Source organism: Musa acuminata, chromosome BXJ3-9, assembly GCF_036884655.1.
Source record: "Musa acuminata AAA Group cultivar baxijiao chromosome BXJ3-9, Cavendish_Baxijiao_AAA, whole genome shotgun sequence".
NCBI classification, from domain to species: Eukaryota; Viridiplantae; Streptophyta; class Magnoliopsida; order Zingiberales; family Musaceae; genus Musa; species Musa acuminata.
The window spans coordinates 7,828,771-7,853,246 of NC_088357.1; the positions used below are offsets into that span (position 1 = coordinate 7,828,771).

The window sequence follows — 24,476 nt, forward strand, 5'->3', positions numbered from 1 at the left end:
GAGCAGGAAGATGTTCACCATAAGATTTTATTTGACTAACAATTTAAGTCACTCGAGAAAGAAAATCTTGCACTGATTTATTGGTTTTAATGGAAAAAATTTTGAACTCATAACGATGGGTTTGAAGTTTTACCATAATCACCCTTAATAAGCCTTGAAATTCATTTTGAAGTATCAACTAAGCTTGCTTTGACGATAGGATAATTGCTCGAGCAAGAAGGATCGCGACCGTCATTTCCCAACCAGCGAACCACCCCTTCATCGTTGATACCGTCAGCGACGCTGCCCTGATTGCCCTGCCATTGTGCCCCCCCTAGGTCGCAGTTGTAGTCGCCGGTTGCCTCCCTCCTTGCGGTAACCGAAACAGGGTAACTCACCGATTCCCCTTATTCCCAACCACGCCACCACCACTTCTCTTCCCCATCGGATGTCATAGCGTCGTTGCCTCCCAACCGAACCACCACTACTACCAACCACCGTGCGACGACCGCCGCTCGCCTCCCAGCCGCCGCTCCCCCTTGCTCTTCATCCTTGGTGATAGAAACATGGCAATCACCTTTGCTGTCGCAGTCGCCAGTCCATCTGCTGCTGCATACACCGATTGCCACCACTATCGTCGCTACTGCCCAACCAGCGACGACATCGCTCGCCGCCCAATCATTATCCTCACAGCCTCCCCCTTGCTCTGGTGACAGAAATATGGCAAATCATTGATTGCCCTCGTTCCCCGTAGTGCCACCGTCGATTCCTATTCTCCACTGCAGCCTCAACCTGGGCCACTTCAACGCTACCTCCCTCTTGTTCTGCCTCCACTACCACAGTCGTCGGTTGGCATTACCGTAGCTTCAACCCGACTATTTGGCGATCGATCCCTTAGGTCACAGTAGTTGCAATCGTCGCCTTCTAGCCCCCAATGCTCTCATCTCACACAGCGGTTGAAACACATGGAAGCACCTCTTCTTCCTCGTAGTGACCGCAGCATTGCCCTTGGCGTCTGTTTCCTCGGCAGCTTTGCATCCATAGTCCAGAAGCCTTTGATCAGACATCAGAAATAAGAACTAGGGATTACCGATTTGTAGTCGTACACAATGGCTGTCGGTAACTTAGTGAAAGCACAAATTAAAGCATTGGAAACCAGAATTGAGAATCAACTACAAGAAACCCATCATGATTTCATAAAGAGCTTGTTGGAGCACTTTAGTGGGTTTCAACATGATGGGAGCTCAAGTTCTACGTTGAACAGATTTGGAGGTATAGGAAAAAGGTCCTAGGATTATGACACACACTACTCACACATTAAGGTAGAATTTTCTTGATAGGAAGATGTGGATCTGACCAGTTGGATCTCTTGGGTGGAAAATTTTTTTCATTTTCACAAAGCTCCAGAAAAATCCAAGGTAGAAGTGACCTCAATCTAGCTCAATAGAGATGCAATCCAATGGTACGATTGATATAAAACTTACCACAGAGTTCCTTCATGGGAACAGTTAAAAAGAGGGCTCCTTGTTCTCTTTGACCCATCCGAATATGATAATGTTGATGGTCAGCTCATCAAAATTTGTCAGACTTCTACAGTGTTGGAATATCATAGTAGATTTGAAAGATTATCATTAAGCTAAAGATTGGTCAGAACGATAACTTCTGGGTACATTTATTGAAAGGCTTGTTCTAGAGATCCGATGTGAAGTTAAGGCTCGTCAACCCTGCACTATGATCGTTGCGATTTCATTTGCACACCTGCATGAGGAAAAAATCAGTATGAAATATCGTCGAAATAGAGGTGCTAATAAACAAATGATCATTAGGCAGCCCAACCCATCTACTCTCAATCGAAATCCTAACACTCACAGACTAACCCGAGAAGAACTCAAAGAAAGGTCAACGAAGGGTTTGTGTTGGCATTACGATGAAAAGTGGAGTAAGGAGCACCGATGCAAACAAGGAAAACTTTTGATAATTGAATCGATTGAGGAGGAAACGGAAGCAGAAGTGTCAGATTCCGATCATGAAGGTATGGAAACTGATGAAGATGTTGAAGCCATCACACAAACAGTGCATGCATTGGTTGGCTACTCTAATCCACAAACTATGAAAATTGGGGGATCACTGAAACACCAGCCTGTTACTATTTTGAATGATATGGGTAGCACTAATAATTTTATGAATAGAAAAGTTACAACCCGATTAGCTTACCACATCGAATGTTGTGACAAATTTGAAGTCAAGGTTGCCGATGGATGGATTTTAACCTATGATAGCAAGTGCTCAAAGATAAAACTGACTTTGCAAAGCCAAGAATTATTTGTAGATTTCTTCTTACTACCCTTGGAAGACTATGAAGTGGTGCTTGAAATTGAATGACTATTAACCCTAGGTGATGTCTCCTGAAATTTTTCTAAACTAATTATGAAGTTCTTTATCAATGGAAAGTATGTGACTTTCAAGGGAAGACACGGAGGTAAAGTTACAACTATCACTAGCTATCGAATGGAGCAGGTTCTCCGAAAGACGCACACTGGATTCTTGGTGCAATTGCAAAACATTGAAAAGGAAACGACAGTGCACATCCCAACTGGAAATATTGAAATATTGAACAGGGGGGACAACAGCGGAGGAGCTTTTCAACTAAACTAATTCAAAGTTTTGACTCACTTTGTTCCAACTATTCGGCTAGCACTCTCTTTTGATCTGTGTTGGTCGACCAACAGCTTTGAAAGACCAAAGTCAGATATCTTGGGGTTCATGTGCTGATCTAGCAAGATATTACCGGGTTTTAGATCTCGATGAATAATCCTTAGGCGGGAATCCACATGAAGGTAAAGAAGTCCTCTTGCAATCCCTTTGATGATTTTGTAGCACCTTTCCCAGTTTAGTTGACCATATTTTGTGGGATCTGCTTCACCGTGGTTGAATGAGTTCATTGGTAATTAGTTCATTAGCAATCTTACAGCAAAAGGAAATGGCATGGACACTAATAGGAGCTCTTCGATAATACATCCGTTAGCATCTGATTAAAAGCTTTGTTTTCAGAAAATTAAGAAGATGGAGGAGGATCGTACCAAACAAAATTTTGTCTAGGCTTGTGTTTAGGAGGAACTCATAGACGAGTATAAACTTTCCTGGAAAAATCATCTATAAAATTGACAAAATAAAGTGCACCACTTATACCAAGAACATCAACAGATCCACCAGGAGTTTTTATCCTCAAAGGACCACATACATCTGTATAAACACGGTCTAAGACATGCATTTTTCTAGACAAAGCAGGACTATCAAATGAAACTCTATGTTGTTTACTTGTCAAACAATCAATACAAGGGTTCATATGTATACCTCTGAGGTCTGGTAATACCTCTCTCTTGGAAAGAGCTTACAGGCCCTTCTCGCTCATGTGTCCCAATCGCCTATGCCACAACTCCATACTGAAGTCTTTTTTTATAGCATTTAACAGATCACCATAAACTTTAGCCTGCAACCTGTACAAAGTATGACATTTCTTTCCATTAGCTATAACAAGAGAACCCTTACTGAGCTTCCATTGCCCTTTGTGAAATCTGCTTTCATAATCTTCATCATATAGCCTTCCAACTAAAATTAGATTCAGCCTCAAGTCAACCACATGCCTCACATCCTTAAGCACTAACTTGCAGCCAAGGTTGGTCTTTAAATGGATATCATCCATACCTATGATGTCTGCTGTGCCATAGTTGCCCATCTTGACAACACCAAAATTTTCAAACCTGTATGTAACAAAAAACTCCCTCCGTGGTGTAGCATGATAAGAAGCACCTATGTCTTCACCCAATCAAGATCCTGACACATACAAGAAAAAATATCATCAAAAGGAGATAAAATCAAATAATCACCACCATGTATTGTAGCTGTGATATTATCTTTTGACTCTATAGACTCCACTTTTTTATCCTTTTTCTTGTTCTTCTTAGGTTGCTTACATTGGTTCTTGTAATGTCCTTTCTCACCATAATTATAGCAAACAATATCTTTTCTTGATCTTGACTTGCTTCTACCCATGCGTGAACTACTTCTAGACTTTGACCTTCATCTATTCTCTGAGATAAGTACCTGTGAATCATTCTGAGATGTTGCCGAACTCTTTCTTCTCAACTCCTCATTCAACAAACTGCTTGTTACTTGACTCATAGTGACAACACCATCTGGCGTAGAATTACTGAGGGAAACCACCAATGTCTCTCAACTTTCTAGTAATGAACTGAGAAGTAATAATGTCTACAACTCATCATTAAGAGACATTTTCATAGAGGATAACTGGTTAGTAATACTTTGCATTTCATTCAATTGTTCAGCAATAGAAGCACCTTCTCTATATTTTAGGTTCACAAGTTTTCTGATAAAAAAAGCTTTGTTGCCAGCTGTTTTTCTTTCATAGAGACTTTCGAACTTTTTCCAAAAAGAATATGCAGAAATTTCAGTAGAAACATGATGAAAGACACTATCATCAAGCCACCGTCGAATAAATCCAATTATTTTTCGATCTAACATCTTCCACTCATCATCTGTCATAGTTATGGGTTTTGTACTATCCCCCTGCAAAGGTCCATACAAATCTTTATAATACAAGAGATATTCCATTCTTGGTTTCCATATCATCCAATTGTTTTCATTTAAACTAATCATGCGAGAAACATTAGTGACCTCTATGTTCAAATACAAAATTTAAATCACCAAAAACCTTTGCTCTGATACCAGTTGATGAGGATATAAACAGGAATAACCTTTGTATATGAACAAATACTAGAAGACCATAATACGCAGCGAAATTAAATGGAAGCACAATCAAATAGAACACTAAGATATACGTGGAAAACCCCTTCAATGTGAAGGGTAAAAACCACGGGGCAAACTAGAGATAATCCACTATGAGAATAATGAATATACAAATCACAATCTATTGCCTTAAACCCTAACAACAATCTCAAGAGAATAACTTGGATACAAGGATCACGTCACTGCCTACAATATCTAAAACCTCCCCAAATAATCACAGCAAGAGTCTACTGTAGATTTGATCTAATCTGAGATAGAACACTGCTAGATGATTGAGAACAGCCTCTCTGCATTGTCCTTGTTTTCTTCCCTTTCTTTCTTTTCCTTTTCTGCCTTGTTTTCTTCCTTTTCTTTGAAATCTCGTGGCTATTTTCTTCTCCCATGCTACTGCCTTATTTATGTCTTTTTTTACAGTATGGGCTGCCCAAGCCCATTATGGGCTGAATCTGTGGCCTGCCAGCCCAACAGTTGAATCACTACTATTTGATCTATCGATACTAGTAGTTGCAACAGTCAACTTCTCGGAGGAAAATAAACTTGGTCAAGGTGGTTTCGGAGCTGTTTACAAGGTACATCGACACGATATGCTCTTCATATTCCCAATTCGGTTCTCGAATTCACTTGGCATGCATCCTCTTGTTCCATTCTCCCTCTTGATCATGAGGCATTGTACAGGGAGTGCTACCAGATGGACGAGTAATAGCAGTGAAGCGGCTGTTGAACTCTGGGCAAGGACTTGGAGAGCTTAAAAATGAGTTGGCTTTGGTTGCTAAGCTCCAGCACCGGAATCTCGTAAAGCTTCTAGGAGTTTGCTTGGAGGAAGAGAAGATGATCGTCTATGAATACGTGCCTAACACGAGCCTCGACAAATTTCTTTTTGGTGATTCGCCTTTCACATATGATTCGTCTTCTGAGTTCCTTATCTTCAGCTAATTGTTAAAAAAGAACTGCAGCTATCCATTACTCGTCTTAATTCCTTTTTCATGCAACAGATCCTGCAAGAGGCGAACAACTAACTTGGGGAATTCGATACAAGATCATTTGTGGGATCGCTAGGGGCCTGCTTTATCTGCACGAGGAATCTCAGCTAAAAATCATACATCGAGATCTAAAGGCCTGCAATATCTTGTTGGATGCAGATATGAACCCAAAGATCTCAGATTTCGGTTCAGCTAAGCTTTTCGATGGCGAGCAAACTCAGGGCATGACGAGTCGAGTTGTGGGAACCTTGTGAGTGGCCTGACAGACTGGACTAGTGTACTTGCAGCATGCGGTATCTATAATTTGTGCTTCCTAACTAATCTTCACTTGGTTGCAGTGGATACATGGCACCAGAGTATGTGATCCATGGCCAATTTTCGATCAAGTCAGATGTGTTCAGCTTCGGTGTTCTGGTTTTGGAGATTTTGACGGGAAGAAAAAACAGCACAGCTTGTAATCCTGAAAACACTGAAGACCTTCTAAGCTATGTAAGTAACCAAGTGGGGTCGCAGAGTGCAGATATTGATTGCTTATTGGATTTCCACGGAAGTCTTTTCGAAACAGAGAATGAACTTGTAGATATGTTTTATTTGATGCAGACATGGGAGAAATGGCGAGGAGGATCAGCCTTGGAGATGGTAGATCCAGCCTTGGGCAATCAATTCCATGGGAGCGACCTGTTAAGATGTATGCAGATTGGGCTATTGTGTGTGCAGGAAAACCCGTTTGCCAGGCCTACTATGTCGACAGTCGCTGTGATGCTAAGTAGTGCAACAGTGACTCTGCAAGCTCCTTCACAACCTGCATTTTGTTAGATAGGATTTTATTACAAAAATAAATCATGATAAGATTATCATGATTCTCTAAATATTTTGATAATATGTTATTATGATTTTAAGTCATAAAAATTATGATAACATATTATCGTGATTCCATCAAATAATGAGGATATAATATTCTACATCGTGAAATGATTTAGATACATGTTTTATATTTATTATTGATCGAAAAAATTATGTAATTATCATATTTTGTAATATATTTTTATGTATATAAGTTCATATTCACTATTAATAAAAAAATAAGCTAATTATTTCTTTCACATTTTATGTGGAAAATAGTGGCACAAAAGCAAACTTCAATTCGAATAACTCCAATATATAGGGGAGAGCCCTGCATAAGCATCGCAATATTATAGGCACTCAAGCAGGGGGGATGACCCGAGATCAAGATTGTCGCCAACTCCAAAGTTTGGATGAAATTTTACAACTACAAAGTTTGGATGAATCCCTCGACGCCTGCTTCATCTGCACAGGAATCTCAGCTTAAAATGATACATCTTCATGACGTGCATTTTATGTGGGGAAGGATAGATTGAATGCAAACTTCAATTTAGATACTGAGAGAGCTAATGCTATCGAAAGTTTCACTTTCTAATCTCAACGAATACACTGTTCCAATGTCGACCAACCAAATCAGCTGCTGTGTTTCAACATGAAGCAAGATCTGTGAATGTCTATTGTCGAGGTTCCAATACAGTAATTGAGACTTCATTTATTGACGTTGAACTGCCTTCTCTCTCGTTCTTGATTTCTGGAGACCTATTTCCTGTGGATTCATTTGAATCCGTGGTTCCACTAGCCTCAATGAGAAACCCAGGAGCAGAAGGAGATAGAGTAGTCGTCGAGGAACTGCTTAGCATGCGAACAACCGATGCCATGGTCGGTCTCTTCGAGGGGTTTTCTTGAACGCACAGTAACGCCGTGCGTATGCAAGGCAAAGCTTCTTCCCTTTGAAACCTGCCACATAAGTTTTGATCCACTATCTGCAACGCCTTCCCTTTGCTCCAGTTCTTCCATGCCTGTTTAACGCGTACAGTCGCCAATATGCATTAGAATCATCAATCAGTCATCGATCACAGATTGCCACGATCTCAGTGTCGAGTGAAGAGAGGAAATGCTTACATAGCTCTGAAGGTTTGCGCGATGACCTGATCCACGAAACTCGCTGATTCTTCGACCAGTTATAATCTCAAGCACCAACACTCCGTAGCTGTACACATCTGATTTGTCCGAGACGTGCCGAAGCAAAGCATACTCTGGAGCAATGTATCCGCTGCACGATGCCACAGATGAACAGGGGACAACAACGGAGGAGCTTTTCAACAAAATGAATTCAAAATTTTGACTCACTTTGTTCCAACTATTCGGCTAGCACTCTCTTCTGATCTGTCTTGGTCGACCAACAGCTTTGAAAGACCAAAGTCAGATATCTTGGGGTTCATGTGCTGATCTAGCAAGATATTACCGGGTTTTAGATCTCGATGAATAATCCTTAGGCGGGAATCCTCATGAAGGTAGAGAAGTCCTCTTGCAATCCCTTCGATGATCTTGTAGCGCCTTTCCCAGTTTAGTTGACCACATTTTGTGGGATCTGCTTCACCGTGGTTGAATGAGTTCATTAGCAATCTTAGAGTAAAAGGAAATGGCATGGACACTAATAGGAGCTCTTTGATAATACATCCGTTAGCATCTGATTAAAAGCTTTGTTTTCAGAAAATTAAGAAGTTGGAGGAGGATCGTACCAAACAAAATTTTGTCTAGGCTTGTGTTTGGGAGGAATTCATAGACGAGTAGCTTCTCTTCTTCCGAGCAAAAACCGATGAGCCTCACAAGATTTCTGTGCTGAAGCTTAGCAACAAAAGCGACCTCGTTTCTTAGCTCTGCAAATCCTTGCTGTGAGCTTCTTGCGAGTCTTTTCACAGCTACTTCCTGGCCATCAGATAGTACGCCCTGTTCCGTATTTTGGGTAACATGAAGCTCTGGTGTAATTAAACGTAGACATAAAGTGTGCAGTGTTTACTGCAAAAAAGGATAAGCCACTGGCTTTAACCATATATTTGACCTTATAAACTGGTCCAAATCCCCCTTCTCCAAGCTTGTTTGCGTCCGAGAAGTTATTGGTTGCAACCTTCAGTGTCTCGAAATCAAATAACAGAGAGTTTGGCTTTTCACTTTTCGCTCCTCCAACTTCTGATCGTTATATAAATTTTTTTGTTAAAATAAAAAAAAGAATTGGTTTTGGTAAATTTTTAACATTTAAATGAATAAGAAACAAAAAACATAGATGGAGTCAAATAAATTTACATACTCGACTTTCTCGCAAATATTTTCGTCCTCCACAAAAAAATCAAAAGCGCTACCACAAGCATCACAGCACCGAGGATGGGGATGACGACAGCCACTACTATTTTAGAGTTCCGCTTTTTTCCTGAATTAAAACGATAAACAACATCTGATGAGTATTTCCGTCTTCTCATAATTAAATTTTAATTTTGTACAACTTGCAACGATTGGTAGGAAAATATGGATGAATCGTTTGTAATTTAATGCAGGTACATAATTTAATTATGTACTGTAACTTGCCTGCATCTATCGCAGATGATGACGAAGAGTTGGAGTCCACCACAGCAGGCGGAGGCGGTGGATTGGCCGTAGCTCCAGGCGGAGGTGCTGAAGAGAGTGCAGATGACAGCGGAGGCAGTGGGGATGTCGGGACTGACATATTATAGTATGAATAGGTCTCGTACCTCAAGAAGCACCTGTACTTCAACACCACCCCTCCCTGGTTTTTATCGCAACAACTCTGCATTAAACCCAACGACTGCCGAAGACACAGAAAGCAGTCATCATCAGACTGATCCCTGGTGCACTGCACCAATCCATAAACTTTGGTGACGCTCGTAAAGTTGGCTTGTCCAATGGCGAACATGCTGTCCGTCTTGTAGGCAGCCCAGCTGATGAGGGCATTCATCAATTCCCCCACCAGATCCACGAATCTCGACGTCTCCGAAACTTCTCCTCCGTTGACTATGATTTGGGTAAAGGATGATTTGTCGCGATCGTTCGAGAAAGTTGTGTTGGAGTAAGCTAGGAAGCAGAGATCTCCCCAAGTGGCCGCATCTTTTGCGGAGGGGCAGCTACTGAGGAGGGTGTCGACGGCGGTGGCGAGGCAAGCTTGGCATTTGTCTTGAGACACGTCGAGTTGGCAACGCGCCAGGCCGAAGACTTGGTCTGGGGAACGCCCTGCAGATGTGTTCGCGTAGCCGGTGGAGACGGTGGCCGAGGTGAGGGATGGGAGGAGGAGGTTGAGGTTGAAATGGTAGGTGCTGTTGGTGGTAAAGTTGGAGTCCCTGGGACACGTTTCCCATGATGCAGTGTGGCGTGTATTACAGAGGGAGAGGAGGAAGAGGAGCTGCGCAAGCATCGGGAAGTAATTCCAGGCATGCATCGTGCAACCGGTTGTCCTCCGTTGATTTTGGGATGCCGTGGAGGGAGCATACAGAGACGTAGCTTACTTTATATAATACATTTGGAGCAAAGGTTAATTTGGATGGTCGCCGTAGTTTGTTTCATTGTAGTACTGAGTAATACACACTAGAAAACGTTGCACACAAATAATATACTCAGTGGGGTGGAATTGGTCCATGACAAGTTACGTTAAAAGAAATTTATTTCATAACAATGATGGTCATATAAAGTTAGGCGACCGATGAATACGTGACAATGGCTCGTTGTTCCATTGAACGGGCCCTTCGTTGGTGTTGGGGTTCAAATGTAGAGGGATCCGAGTCAAAAGGACAAGAAGGGGATTCCTTGTTGACTTTGTTTCCTCCATGCGTAGAACGCAATGACGCGGATCAACAACACTGCAATTTCTTATCGAACGAAGACTCCCAGCAAGAGATGATTTCTTCAAAGCTGTGCTTTTGGCGTCGCAAGTGAGAGGCAACAGAAACAGATATCTCTTCTTTCTTCTTTCTGTTCACTCGTGTATGGTTTTGGTACTGGCAGCGGAAAAATACTTCTTTCTTCTTTATATTAAGACGTGACTTTTGGGCAAGTATCGAGGCATGTTTTTCCTGACCAAGAAACGTGTGTGCTCGTTGATAAAGAGTGAGGAAAAACATAATTAAATTAAAACACGAAGAGATTAATCGACTTGCATTCCCAACATACTCTCCCCTCCACTGAGGTGCAGTTCAACAACAACAATCTTAACTTGTAAATTTTACTGTTGTGGCAGTTTCCGATAAAGATTGACCTTGACTGGGTCAAGATTCAAGATTTATAGGTTGTAAGATATGTCCGAAACCGTGTTCTGCCGATAGATTTTGTCAAGAGATAGAAAGATCGAACACTTTTTTTAAAAGGCATAGTACGTAACATAACCAACAACCCCTTGGCACGATGTGTCATTTCGGATGTGACAAACCCATACGAGGCCCGGCTTTCCGAACTCTATGTTGAAGTCATTCACGCGACTCATAATTTTATTATTATATCCGACATATTTACTGTTATGATCTTTTCATTACAAGAAGAGATAATAGCCGGCCATTGTCGTTCGAATTTGCTTGTTATTATATCTAATACAGCATACTTTGGACTGTTGCACCTACTGCGAAAAATACTGCAGGCGGCTGCTCCTGAATGCGAATAGATATATATATATATATATATATATGTATGTATATATATACATATATACATATATACATATATATATGTATATACATACTAGCACTGTAAATTCTTTACTAGCACTGTAAACTCAGAATGAACCGAGGTAAGTAGCATTAGGTACGATCCAAATGGTCAACACTAAAGGAAGCTACATAAGTAAGTAGTTTGAAGAGAAGGAATCAGTTTAAATATCGGAAGCCGAAGCCGAATCTCAGTTATCAACAGCAAGCTACATAATGGGGGTGCCTAAAGATGGTAATTCCACTTGTTGTTCCAAGGAAGGAAAGCATGAAACTAATTGTTCTAAGAAAATAGGGAAATCAATCTACTATTGAAACTCGGAAACAGTCCAACGAATGAATTTGTAGATTAGCTTTCCCTTGACACTCTACCGACACAGTGAAAAACATGAAAAAAAGAATTCAGTAGTGACTTGCCGGCTCCTGCCGCTAGTGTTCCGTCTTCCAATTCCATTCTTATGATCAGTAGTAGCTTGTCGTCTGCCCTTACCTTACTCTGCCCTGAACCCTTATTTCTTTCCCGCGCGTACCTTCTCTAGCTCCTGCTGATTCTGGTTATTCACTTGGAGTCAACTTCTTCCTTTCCTACTTGTTACTTCTGACTTTAGGGATTCTATAACTCCTGCCGCCTAAACATTTGTAGGAGTTGCTTATACGTATGTCTGCTTGTCCAGTAGTGGCTAAGTAGACTTGTTCACTTCTTCGCCACCTAGAGACAAACATTCAATTCATTCTTCTTAACAAAGTAGAGAGGCAAGGCAAGGGCGACACCTAACTTGAAGTTGAGTCTAGTTCTCGTATAGAATAAGAATCAGAATCCTTATCAGAAGCAGGGGAAAGGGCAGGATCTCAATCTTCAACGGGAAGTCAAGGTGTTGGCGCAGGGCAAGAATCCAGTAGTGACAAGTAAGCAAGGGCAGAATCTTAAGAATGAGCTAGGTATTCAAGAAAGAAGTCACCAAAGAGCCAGAGGATAGGTATTCTAGTTGCCAGCAGCAATCGGGTCTGTTCTTTGTGGACTCGTTTGACGAAACCTGTGTTTTTTCGTAGCTCAGCATTTTCCGCTAATAGAGAACAAAAAAAGACACGAGAGTTTTAGAAACCCTGTGTTTTTTGATAGCAAATAGTATAGGACCGGAGTTACTTGCTTACTTGTCTAGTAGTTACTTGTTGGGTGAAGGGCAGAATCCATTACTTCCTACTGCGCTAAGACAATAAGTTGATCCTCCTATACAGTAGTCGAAGAGATAGGCCTGAATAAAGATCATTAGCTGGTAAGGAAGCAGCAGCCAGGTCTGCAAGTGATTCTGTTCTTGTTTCATCGTGAAGATAAGATCCGTTGATTAAGGGTAAGGGGTCAGCAGTGAGGTTACCGTGCTCGTGGTACTCTACTAGTTAGGCAAGGGAGACAAAAGACAGGACTTGTCTCTTTCCAAATTTTATCCTTAATAAGAACAGATAGAATTTGATAGGGTTTTCATCTACTGTGTGTGTACTATGTTGGTAGACGAGTTTCCAAAGTCTAAAACTAGCGGTCCTGTCGCGATACCGAACACACGACTCGGTTATAACTTTCGTTATAACCTCGACAGCCGCTTTATTAGCTCGCTATCGCGTCTTAGTCGGCTTGGTCGTTAGTAATTACTTGCCTAGTGTCTTTTCATCTTTTCATTTTGACTTAAAATCATCAAAACTCGATAAACCGAGTCAAATACTATTAGAGTACCACGAGCACTATGGCTACAATACCTCAGGCTACAAATACTATTAGGGCTCTTATACCGCCAAGCTACTACTCTACTCATTTTGCGCGGCAGGGCCGCTAGTGTTCGCTCTGGCTCCTCTACCTCGACTGATTACCCTATTCTAGTGGATCTAGTGGATCTCGATTAACTCGACAACAACGTTCGCTACGGCAAGTTGATTTACCCTTGACACCTTACCGACACAGTAAAGAGCCGAACACTGGACAAAGTAAGAACGAATACGGACAACTCCCTAACGTGCAAATCAAAGAATTCACTTTCACTGTAAACAATTCTCCCAGAAGCCACTGATTCAATAATTACTGTTTCCATACTTTACTCCACTTTCCTTCCTGCGCTTATTGCTATTGCTTACTTGTTAACAGCATTTTATGTTAGGCCTGGCAATGCTTCTTTCCCAGAGCTACACTTTACAAGCACTGCTCATTCTTTAGTATAGTTGACTTTCCTGGCACAGCAAATTCTTTATTGACCTCCTTATCCCCTACCGAGGTAATATATATACATAAATATATATATATATATACATAAATATATATATATACAAATACATATATACATATACATATATATATATATATATATATATATATATATATGTTCAAGAATGAATTCAAGATCCACAGCTACCATGCTCAATGCAACTGCTCAGGGATGGCAATTACTTTGGTATTACAATTATGTATATGTTTCATAACTATAATCCATCTTATCCTGTTAATACCCTTGAAAATTCACTCCTTATGATTGCTTCTAATGAAGGTTTATGCCAATTTTTTTCACCCTATATTCACATAATTAACACGAGAGAGATCTCAAACACACTTCACCCTTTTTGCAGCATTGTTAGGTAAGCAAAAATGGTTCATAGAACACTTGAGCTTTCTGTTTTTGAAGCAAAAATAACTTTCATTAAATTAGAAAAACATAGCCAGGGGACTGGATGAACAACTCGAATCATCCAGTGAGGTTCTACCAATAGATGCAAGCTGGTGGTGGGCTTTGCAGTTAAGAGTTCTTGGAATAAAGCTAGCAGAGAAGGATGCAAGTTTGCTCAATAAGAGCTTTGCATCAGAAACGAGAGCCCGGAGTTGCAAGGAACTTGCTTGGAGACATTGGTGTCGTTGATGATGGTCTGGGCATCAGATTGGCGAAGAGTGTTCTTCCAACACATGGTAGCAGCATACTTCGAGGCAGGGTTCTCAATTTCGATATGTATCGTTCGATACAGACAGAATGTACCGATTCGAAAGAATATCGATACGCAGACCATTCTCTATCAGGTAGTACCAGTGTTTTGATCGGTACCGAGGTGTACCGATCGATACCATCCCTGATTTCGATCATTACCGAGATATATCGTTTGGTTAGGTAAAGATATTTTTAAGGTTTTAAGGTATACCATCGATATGTCCTAACGTATCGACGGTATATATCGATATATATGCTCGGTGGGTCGATACAGATCAATATTCAAAACCCTACTTTGCGAGCCTCATAGATTGCCTGTGCCTCCGCCATTGCAGCATTGTGAGCCTTACGAGACAGATGACCAACAGCGAGAGTAATATTTCATGGTGTAATAAAAAGACATCACAAAAGTAGAATATTTTATCAATTCACACATATGCGGGAGTTTATCAGCGTTGTTTGTTAGATACACGTGATTTGATATACCAAGTCCAATCAATGGGTGATGAGTCAACAAAGTGTTAGAGAATATTTTTTTTCATCCATTTAATCAATGGTTATACAAAGACTCCTTCCCTAGCATATTTTCATTTGAACATTTTGAATTTATATAATTAAGATAGATATGTCAAACTGATTATAAATATTATTTCTTCACAATGAACAAGTAAAGACTTACTAACAAATACATTTTAAGTTAGATACTAGATATAGATATTTTCCTATCCTCAAATAAAATTTACCTCTAATAAGTATAAATTATTTTTTAATTAAATAATACTAAAAAATAGTCTTGATAAATATATTTAATCATACGATTAAAGAGTAGGAATAGAAAACCTAAGGGCTCATAATTATGTCACGTCATTTTTACCTTCAAAATTATTTTTACATTCATTATCCAAAATGAATAATTTCATGTGAGCTAATAGGATAGTATTAAATACTGACTTATTATACCCTTGTGTTCCTTAATGGGAGGGAGCAAGCATAAAGATCATTCGTTTAGTAGCGGAGGAATCACAAAGAAGGATTAAAAAAAAAAAGAGGAGGAGGTCGACGAGAAGATGCCAACGGTTTTGTTTGCCTTGAAGAGATCTCTCTATTGTAAGCCCGAGCCGTCAGAGGTTCATGATCCAAAAGCCAGGAGCCACCCTGGATCCCTCTTAAGAAGGAAAGCAGAATGGTCTGGGTGCTCGAGATCCATCGCCAACCTCAGAGATGTCATCCATGGGAACAAGAAGCACCTTGACAAGCCACCAAGTTGCAGTCCGAGGTCCATAGGGAGTAGCGAGTTCCTAAACCCACTCGCCCACGTGGTCATTGTCAACCAGTCCAGGCGTGAGCCAACGATAAGTACTGGATATGGAGCCGGCCATGAGACAGATCTGCAGAAGTCCTCTGCAACTATGACCTGCCAAAAATTTGGGGAGAAATTTGTGAAGTGGGAGAGTTTGGAGGCACACCATCTGTCCAAGCATGCAGGTATTATGTTAATCCTATTTCATGGCTTGAAACCCAGCTGGAGATGCAGATTAGATTTGACGATTTTCATGTTTCGTATAATTCTTTTCATTTCTTTCTCGCATCACCATCTTCTTTCTTGAAGATGATATCTCTGACTTGACTGGTTGTTCGAGCGAAGTGACTGCGATTCTCTTCCATATCTAGTTAGTGAACTCGTGGCAGGCGACTCCTTAGTAGAAATAATAAACAGAACAGGCTGGTCGAAGACCGATCGCAGTTGCCGACGGATTGAGAGGGTGCTGAAGGTCCACAACACCCCAGAGTCTCTCGCTCGCTTCTAGGAGCAAAGGGAATTGGTCAGAACAAAAGCCAGTAAACTCCCGAAGAAGCGCCCCAGATGCTTGGCCGACGGCAACGAACAAATGAGGCTCCATGGCACCACCATTGCCTGTTCTCTTTCCATGACGGGCGGCTCTTCGAGCCTTTGCGCGTCGGAGAGATGCAGCGTTTGTAAGATCATCAGACATGGATGCCCCACGGAGAAGGAACCCAAGGGAGGGATCGGTGTTTTCCCGACTTCCACTAGCGGCAGAGCACATCGAGATGAGTGAAGACGATCCTTCCATAAGGAAACATTGCTGGTGGGTAGAGTCATTGCTGGGAGGGTTCACAGGCCATCGCACGACTACCAAGAGCTTATAGGTCGATCTGCCTACGAGTCCTTGGCAGGGAACGTTGGTCTGTATGCAAGGATGAATGCCCTATAATATTTTTCTTGATTTGTGATCTCATATATTTGTTCCCAAGTTATCTGCAACCTCAACCCTCGTCTGCTACTATAGCCAGCCGGTCAAGCTGAGAGACCCCTAGAGTTGTCTGGGGGACGAGAGCGGCTTCGAAGAAAAGAAAGTTTGTGGGCGAGCTCTCACATGACATGTTTACCGATGTAGTCAATGTTTATGCTTATCTTCTTTGGTTTTTTACGTAATAAATTGAGAGTGACACCTATCTTACCTCTTCCCATCGGTCAACCTAATTCACCAAAGAAGTCAACGCTTACCTGCGAAAGATGTTGCGAATTGGCTTTTTTAAGGCAAACATGAGACCCCCCCTTTTTTTTAATTGACTGTTGCTAATTGACTTTTTCATTGGTCAATTAATTTGTACAATAAATTCAAACTTTAATCACTGTTCAACGATATGTCACCGCCGTTATTGTATACAGCAGCGTCGTCCCAGACGTCACATCGTCTTCTACGTGGTCTTTTTTTTTCTCTCCTCCCACATGTAGTTGCGGAGAAGCAACGACCGGCTTCCAGAAAAATCGCTGGGACCGTCACCCTTCCGGGACCCATTTTGATCTTATCCATAAGCCATGTGCCGCGCAGAAAAATGTGGGGCCCACTTTGTTCTCCATTAACAACGCGGGTGGCCGTCCGAGTGGCTCGTGACAGAGTACGAAATCAATGTGCCTCTTGTCTAGTTTTAGCGGCACACGGCCACGTCAGTGATTCCCTAACTCTAACGCATCGACACGGACGGCCGAGATGGAGTCTGACAAATCAAAAGTGTCGAGAATACCCGCGGGAACGTTCTCCGTCCGTCCGTCGGATGGAGATCGGACGGCGGCCAGATCACAACACGTGAGGTCAGACCCACCGGTCCCGCTTGTCCTGAGGAGGGAGGTCACAACACGGCACGCGTGGTAGAAGCCGCGGCGGGCCAACGAGGGCCCGGCTGTGCTAATTGGTTGCCACTTAGAGCTGCCAGATCTTGATCGCACGGCGGAGCCTGGAAGAAAGAAACGAGGAAGCGGGGTAGGAGGGCGCCGCTGAAGACCATCGAGTACGCGGGTAAGTTGACCGAAGGCTACCCCTCAGCGACAGCTTAACGACAGCGTTAAGCTGTACGATCAACCATCTCTCTCTCTCTCTCGGTTATATAAAGCCGCGGCTCTCTGGAGAAATAGGAAGCAAAAGGAGACCTTTCCTTCCTCTAAAGAAAGCCGAGGTGGAAGGTGAAGCGAGGCGACGACATCTTTGAAGCAACCTGCGAAGAATTAGAAGGTAGAATCGGAGACTTTTATGTTTTCTTTAGCAATTCGTTTGCTTTGAGAAATCTGTTGAGTTCTGATGGATTTTTCTGTATTTCCCAATGATTGAATCTACGATATGGGGTTGATCGAGTGTTTCGAGGTAGCTGATTCATGTAAAAGCTTGTGGTTGTTTGGGGAAATGAAGTTGCGGGTTTAGACTGTTGCAGATTTCTCTGCTCTTGCCTTTTGGGGTTAGATCGATGTTGGCGATCTATCTTTCCCGTTGTTTGTCTTGAGGTGTGATACGCACGGTGGTTTATGTGTCGAGTAAAAGAGGATTATGTGGCATATGACACCTGCTTCTCTTTCTCGTAGTCTTTAGACTCTACCTATGGATAGAAATAAAAATCTCTGAGAAAAAAGGAAGAAGAAGAAGGGAGACATAAAAAAGTCTGTGTTACTGTTGATTGTTAAGGTGCTTGAGCTTGTTCGATTGAAATTTGTTGGTCTTTTTGTGTTCCTTGCTCCCAAGTGGTAGAACATGTTAGGAGTTGCTGTGTATTACTCATAAAACACACCTGCCCTGTGAAATCTATAGTGACTAGGAAAGTTTCTGCAATACATGCATCGAAATCTTTGATGCAAACGGCTCATGCCCAGTCCTACTATGATGCTTAATTCCAATATCATCAATCTTGTTATTGCTTAACCCCAAAAAGCAGAGGAAATAATGTTGTTCATCAGTATTAACTATCTTCATCTATGCCAGTAGATTTCTTTAAAATCTTGCCATGTTTGCAAGAGTTATAATCTTATCAATGTAATCTCAGTTTTTTATGTTGAAGTTAAATGAATGTCACTGTAGCAATTTCAGGCTATAATAAACAACTTCGGAGTAGGTGATCTTTGAAAAATCCTTCTTGGATGATACAAAAGATTTTGGTCTCCTCCAAGGAGCTAGAAAACTCTTTTAGCCGTGTAGCAAGGGATTCTGTTTATGAGTTATCCATATGACTTAAGAAGACAAGTGGGAGCTTGACTAGCTAAGGTAGATATCAAGTTTCCGGTAGCACACAGTTGTCTATCATATTTGTCAGCATCCTATCACATTAGACCCTTACAAAGTTCTTCTTTCTTGACATTGTCAAGACATTTGATTTCAGATCATGTGCACATAAATCAATATGTGCCTTTTTTTTTTTCTCAGTTTTGAAATAGAATAAGGTCGATTGAGACAAGTCATATATGGTAATTAGTGCACAAAAAGGCTAATAAGATGCTGAAAGACTAAACCAGAATTGCAATATGCAAAAGGTTGTATCCCTCATTGGTGCTGGAGTTTGATCGAGTGTTATGGATGATCAAATGTCGTCAGTGCACATGTTACAATCTGATGATAATGTAGCTTCATTTTCAGCAAACCATTCTGTTTTTTTCTAGAATGGGTTATTGCAACAGACAAGAAGCTTGAATCTTTTTTGTTCGCCATGAAGCTAGAATAGAATTATTGCAACGATTATGTAAAAATTCCATCTATGTGCCTTACTCACAAACAACAAAATATGCTCTGTGTTCTTATCACTTGAGTTGTAGATGAATGTTATTTTTGCCTAATGTCATAGCTAACTATACTTTGTGCATATTACTTGTGTGAAAATATTATAAAATTAAATAGCTGTGCATTTGCTTGTGAACGAGGAAGAAACGATGTAGGGACCAGGATCTTTCCCTAATCCACCTCTAGGGCCCTAAAAATTTTTGATTGCTTTGTGCCATTTGTTTCCTGAATTGCATAGATGATTTGTTGTTTTAATAGTTAAGTACCATATTAATTTTTTAGTTTTAAATTAATGCATTAAATGTCATTCCTTTTGTTGTTTTTTCCTTTCAATATCTATATGCATCTTGCGGGTCTGATTTCTTTAGAAGCTGTTGTAGCCTCTTCCAGTTTTTATTATCAGACATGCTTTTAGGTGATATATTCTGAAGAGATATCTTCTTGTTCTTCCTTACCTGCAGATATATCATGAATAATTGATCCTCGTCCTTCTAGCATGGACTCTTATTGGTTTTCTGGATTGACTGGTGCAGACATAATCTGTGAATACTCTTCTCCGAGAGATCTTGCATACTCTAAATGGACATTAGATACCGAAAAATTAGCTCTCGGCAACTCACCTAACTCCCCTCTTTCCAGCCAGCTTGAATGCATCAGTTTGTCTCTGCTAAGCAATAGTCAGGAGCAGAATAGCTCAACAGAAACTACCTCAGCGGTGAGCCCATCTGAATACTCTGCGTTGGACACTGACAACGCAGTCAAGCAGTCCCAAGTTGACATTCCGGAGGGTGTCCAGGTACCATCGGATTCACTTTATGCAGTTTCCAGGCAGAGCATGAGACACGCTCTACATGAGATTGAGACTGTGCTCATGGCACCAGACACGGATGAACCGACAACCAGCACAAGTGCAGAGATGACTGAGAATAAGCAACCTCCGCTCACAAGGCAACGGTCGAGGACATGGACCCATGCGACCCAATTGGAATCTGCTGATCGGATACATCCCCACTACCTCTCCGGTAGATGTTTGAATCCAGAGGTCCGTCCAGAGAAACGTCAGAGAGAAATGAGCTATCCACCATGTGACGATGTGAAACAGCTTTTGATCAAGTGTGCTGAAGCTCTATCGGAGAATAAGATAGAGGAATTTAAATTGTTAGCTGAAGAAGCCCGAAGTGTTGTTTCCATTAGCGGAGAACCAATCCAGCGTCTTGGGGCTTATATGCTTGAAGGCTTGGTGGCAAGGCATGAGTCTTCGGGCACCAACATCTATCATTCCCTGAGGTGCCGTGAGCCGGAGGGCAGTGAGCTCCTTTCTTACATGAGGATCTTGTATGATATCTGCCCCTACTTCAAATTCGGGTATATGGCAGCAAATGGAGCAATAGCCGATGCGCTAAGGAACGAGGACAGTATCCACATTATTGACTTCCAGATTGCTCAAGGGACCCAATGGATCACTCTGATACAAGCATTAGCTGCAAGACCCGGAGGTCCGCCACATGTGCGGATCACAGGGATTGACGATCCAGTGGCGGAGTATGCTCGAGGAGGTGGCCTGCATATGGTTGGGAAGTTGTTGTCGGACATGTCCAACAAGTTCAACATTCCGCTCGAGTTCAAAGGTTTGCCTGTGTATGGGCCTGAGGTCACGAGAGAGATGTTGGACATAAGGCCTGGGGAAGCACTCGCCGTCAACTTCACTCTCCAGCTCCACCACACGCCCGACGAGAGCGTCGATGTGAACAATCCTCGCGATGGGCTGCTAAGGCTGGTGAAGGGTTTATCCCCCAAAGTGACAACCTTGGTGGAGCAGGAGTCCAACACCAACACGACGCCGTTCTTGACCAGATTTATGGAGACGCTAGATTATTACTCCGCGATGTTCGAGTCGATCGATGTGACATTGCCTAGGGATAGCAAGGAAAGGATAAACGTGGAGCAGCACTGTCTGGCCAAGGACATAGTCAACATCATCGCCTGTGAAGGGAAGGACAGGATCGAGAGGCATGAGCTGCTGGGTAAGTGGAGATCCAGGCTGAGCATGGCAGGTTTCAAGCCCTACCCACTCAGTCCGTATGTGAACTCGGTGATAAAGACACTGTTGGGTTATTACTCTGATAAATATGCGTTGGTGGAGAAAGACGGCACGTTGCTGCTGGGTTGGAAGAATAGGAACCTCATCTCAGCTTCTGCTTGGCACTGATCACAACCCATTAGAAAGAGAGACCCTCTTAGAAGCACAGGTAAAGATCGTTGTAGGGTTCGTAGGACATCCAGTTAAAGTGCATCTTCTATCTGATGCAGAATTCAGCTGTGCTGCATCCATTGCTGTAATCTGAGCATTCTGTAACATCGTACCAGCTAGTATTTAGCCGGGGAATTTAAAGTGGCATGTCGAATTTCTATTACAATCGTTATTTTCCTTCCTTCCTGTTAAATCTTCTACTGGGTTTGCTCGAGCAAGGTGGAGATTAAATCATTTTTCTTTTTCTTTTTGGGCACGAGGACAGGCTACTGATGAATGGCACAAAAATTGTGAAGAACATGAGAAAGGAGCATTACACCAGAGTAAACAAGGTCGGGTGTGATTCTGTTGGTCGGTTTTGAAATAGAACCAGAAAGAAACTCTACGGAGGACAGGGACAAAACTAAAGAGATGATGAAGGAGAGCGATTGTCTTGTCTTGTTTCCTGTTCTCTTTGAGCGTGCGTGGCGATATCAATTTGTGAGGTGTTTTGCCTAACTTTGATATGTGAGCAAGTCGCCAAACAATGCTGCATTTTGTAATTCTAGAAGCTTCCTATACCATAAGGGAGTTACGGGAGGACCATTGTGATAGTGTAATGGCTTGCCCATGTCTCGTGACCAACAATGTATCGCAAGGCGAATCAAAATTAGGGACGAATTTAAGCAAGAAAACCTATTATCTTCTATATTATAACGTAATTAAGGGAAACTGCTATTTACTGTAGCGTCAACTGCCCACAGTGCCAGCCTATTTTTTGCAGGCTGCCACAGGCAACAGTGACGAGGCTGCTATCGGACAGGAGGGTATATGTATTTGTCTGGCTCGGTTAAAGTACTGGAAACCAAAAAAGCAAAACGGATTCGCGAAAAACCTATTTCAATGCTATATATTCCCTTCCTTCCATCCACGGCTTAAAACTCGGTTCAACTAAACCATAAAAGACAAAATCCGAGAAAACGGGCTGTTACACGAAGCTAAACTTGGAACATTTTAAACCGTAATCAATTACACCATTTATCGATCTCATTAAACCCGCCTCCAATTAATTCTATTGGAGAAACAGTAATTCCCAACTTAAGAAGTGAGTGAGCAAACCCCCCAAGAAACCCAAAACTTAACCCACTCAACCTCCCTATAACCCTATCTAATTCCATTTTCTTTCTCCCTTCAGACATACAACCGTAAGGAAGTAAAAGCTAAATGACGACTATTTGTATGCAAAAACTGGAAATATTGACAGACCTGCTTCGATCGCTGCTTCCAAAGGGAATGGAGCTCTTTGCGTGGGATGACTCAGTCGGAGGCGTTGACGGCGGAGGCGTTGACGGCGGAGACGAATGGAGGGCGGCGCTCCACCTCCTTCTGGAGCGATGCCACCTGCTCCACCGAGAAGACACAAAGCCCTCTTTCGTAGAGCTTCTCCTGGACCCGACGCGAGTTCACCACCACCTGCAGCATCTGCTGGCGGTTGAGACGCTCCAGCCCGCCCAGTCCCCCGCCGCGGCCAGAGGACACTGGCGCGGCCGAGAACTCAGCTGCGGTCGGCATCGAACGGAGGGCTGCCACCTGGGTTTGCAGGAAACGGATGTACTTGGACGCCTCCTCCAGCATTGACCCCGTGTCCATTCGCCGTTCCCACGGCATCAGCGACTCAATGATCCGCGTACGGTCGCTGATCTTCTTCCGCCGCTGACGCGACAGCTCGCTCGATGGCAGCGGTCGCCGATGACGCGGAGTCGTAGGAGCAGTAGGAGGAGGAGCACACGGCGGGGGAGACCAAGAGAAAGAAGCTGACGAACCTCGGAAGCGCTTATGGGATGGCTCGATGACGGAGATCAGATCGCCGGAGGGGATACCCAGCGGAACCGACGGCATCTTGATCGCCAGAGGTAACGGCTCCAGAGATCTGAGCATCGGGAGGCGGTGGAAACCGGGAGATCCTCCGTCCACCAAGATCGAATCCGGGGCCTCGCTTTCAAGGGGTTCGATCTTCGTTGTCGTCAGCTTCGGACAGCGTTCCGGGACGCAGGTAAGATGGTTCGAACCAGCTGCAGGCGAAAGAAGGATGTGTGAGTGGCCGACATCATCATGGGAGGAGCAGAATGGATGCCAGCCGGCGGCGATGGAGCTCGTCAATGGAAAGATTTTGGAGGCCGTCCCCCGCCTCTCCTCAGAGGACCCGAGGACGACGGAGGAAAGGGTGAGGGAGGGGGAGAAGAGGAGGGCCTTCGCGTTCTTGCCTTCCATCGTGCGACCTCGCCGGTCCGCAAACCCCTACAGAGCCTACGTGGGAATGGAAATGGAACACAAACCGAAAGAAACAAGAGAGGGCAAGAGACTGCACAAGAAAGAACGAGAAGCGTCCGCCCTTATAAGGGCGAAGAGGGAGGGGACACGTGTGATGCTTCCACTGCTCGAAGCACGCGTCCTGGTGCGGACGCCCGTGAAGACTTGTATCGCGATCATACAAAGACGGGAACAATTTCAATTGGTTAGAAAAACGGGGCCGCGCCTTGCAAACACCGGGTGGCGGGGGACCCACAAATTTTCTCCAATGGCATCAGTTCTCACCGTAGGCGGGGAGTGAGAAAGGAAAATATTTTCTTTTGAAATGATTGGGGACCAAAACTGGAGGACGATAGCTCCGTGCCGGTGGTGCTCCCCCAAGCTGATTTCAGGCGTTCGATTCGGGGTGACACCGGCGTGGGCTCCCCAGGTTGCCGAAATCGAGTACGAGACCGGACGCCGACGGCGCCATATCCTTGTTTGTTTCCAGCGATGCCACCCATCGTGTGAAATAACAGGAACGCCACCACAGTAGGTTTGTTCGTAATCGAGGTGATCGGCGAGGAGCACAAGCATGATGGCATTTT

The 24,476-nt window shown here is 43.0% G+C and overlaps 4 protein-coding genes and 1 pseudogene across 4 annotated transcripts; 3 read left to right on the plus strand and 2 right to left on the minus strand.

The window, feature by feature from the left end:
• The first annotated feature begins 1,088 nt into the window (after positions 1–1,088).
• LOC135650031 (cysteine-rich receptor-like protein kinase 10) lies at positions 1,089–6,749 on the plus strand. Its single transcript, XM_065169097.1, has 6 exons — positions 1,089–1,251; positions 5,221–5,375; positions 5,482–5,686; positions 5,799–6,036; positions 6,125–6,275; positions 6,387–6,749. The coding sequence occupies exons 1-6, from the start codon at positions 1,089–1,091 to the stop codon at positions 6,600–6,602; spliced, it is 1,128 nt and encodes a 375-aa protein (XP_065025169.1). The 3' UTR covers positions 6,603–6,749.
• A 523-nt stretch (positions 6,750–7,272) lies between these two features.
• LOC103997809 (cysteine-rich receptor-like protein kinase 44) lies at positions 7,273–10,077 on the minus strand. Its single transcript, XM_009419134.3, has 6 exons — positions 9,213–10,077; positions 8,692–8,819; positions 8,372–8,579; positions 7,980–8,220; positions 7,752–7,902; positions 7,273–7,648 (listed from the first exon to the last, which is right to left on the minus strand). The coding sequence occupies exons 1-6, from the start codon at positions 10,075–10,077 to the stop codon at positions 7,304–7,306; spliced, it is 1,938 nt and encodes a 645-aa protein (XP_009417409.2). The 3' UTR covers positions 7,273–7,303.
• A 5,279-nt stretch (positions 10,078–15,356) lies between these two features.
• Positions 15,357–16,597, plus strand: LOC103997810 (uncharacterized; annotated as a pseudogene).
• Positions 16,598–17,671: 1,074 nt separating this feature from the next.
• Positions 17,672–21,766, plus strand: LOC135650264 (chitin-inducible gibberellin-responsive protein 1-like). Its single transcript, XM_065169543.1, has 2 exons — positions 17,672–17,822; positions 19,811–21,766. Exon 2 carries the CDS (start codon positions 19,846–19,848, stop codon positions 21,556–21,558), a length of 1,713 nt encoding a protein of 570 aa, XP_065025615.1. The 5' UTR covers positions 17,672–17,822; positions 19,811–19,845; the 3' UTR covers positions 21,559–21,766.
• A 333-nt stretch (positions 21,767–22,099) lies between these two features.
• LOC103997811 (transcription factor bHLH117) lies at positions 22,100–23,979 on the minus strand. The gene has a single exon (XM_009419135.3). It carries the CDS (start codon positions 23,848–23,850, stop codon positions 22,897–22,899), a length of 954 nt encoding a protein of 317 aa, XP_009417410.2. The 5' UTR covers positions 23,851–23,979; the 3' UTR covers positions 22,100–22,896.
• Positions 23,980–24,476: the final 497 nt, after the last annotated feature.

What these genes read in the sequence shown, in the direction of transcription:
- LOC103997811 (XM_009419135.3), bottom strand. Translation starts at nt 23,850, where the DNA reads ATGGAAGGCAAGAACGCGAAGGCCCTCCTCTTCTCCCCCTCCCTCACC.
- LOC135650264 (XM_065169543.1), top strand. Translation starts at nt 19,846, where the DNA reads ATGGACTCTTATTGGTTTTCTGGATTGACTGGTGCAGACATAATCTGT.
- LOC103997809 (XM_009419134.3), bottom strand. Translation starts at nt 10,077, where the DNA reads ATGCATGCCTGGAATTACTTCCCGATGCTTGCGCAGCTCCTCTTCCTC. An exon ending in ATCATCTGCGATAGATGCAG is followed by an intron (nt 8,820 to 9,212) that starts GCAAGTTACAGT and finishes TATAACGATCAG; the next exon opens with AAGTTGGAGGAGCGAAAAGT. An exon ending in CCTAGACAAAATTTTGTTTG is followed by an intron (nt 8,221 to 8,371) that starts GTACGATCCTCC and finishes ACGGTGAAGCAG; the next exon opens with ATCCCACAAAATGTGGTCAA.
- LOC135650031 (XM_065169097.1), top strand. Translation starts at nt 1,089, where the DNA reads ATGGCTGTCGGTAACTTAGTGAAAGCACAAATTAAAGCATTGGAAACC. An exon ending in CCTCGACAAATTTCTTTTTG is followed by an intron (nt 5,687 to 5,798) that starts GTGATTCGCCTT and finishes TTCATGCAACAG; the next exon opens with ATCCTGCAAGAGGCGAACAA. An exon ending in AGTCGAGTTGTGGGAACCTT is followed by an intron (nt 6,037 to 6,124) that starts GTGAGTGGCCTG and finishes ACTTGGTTGCAG; the next exon opens with TGGATACATGGCACCAGAGT.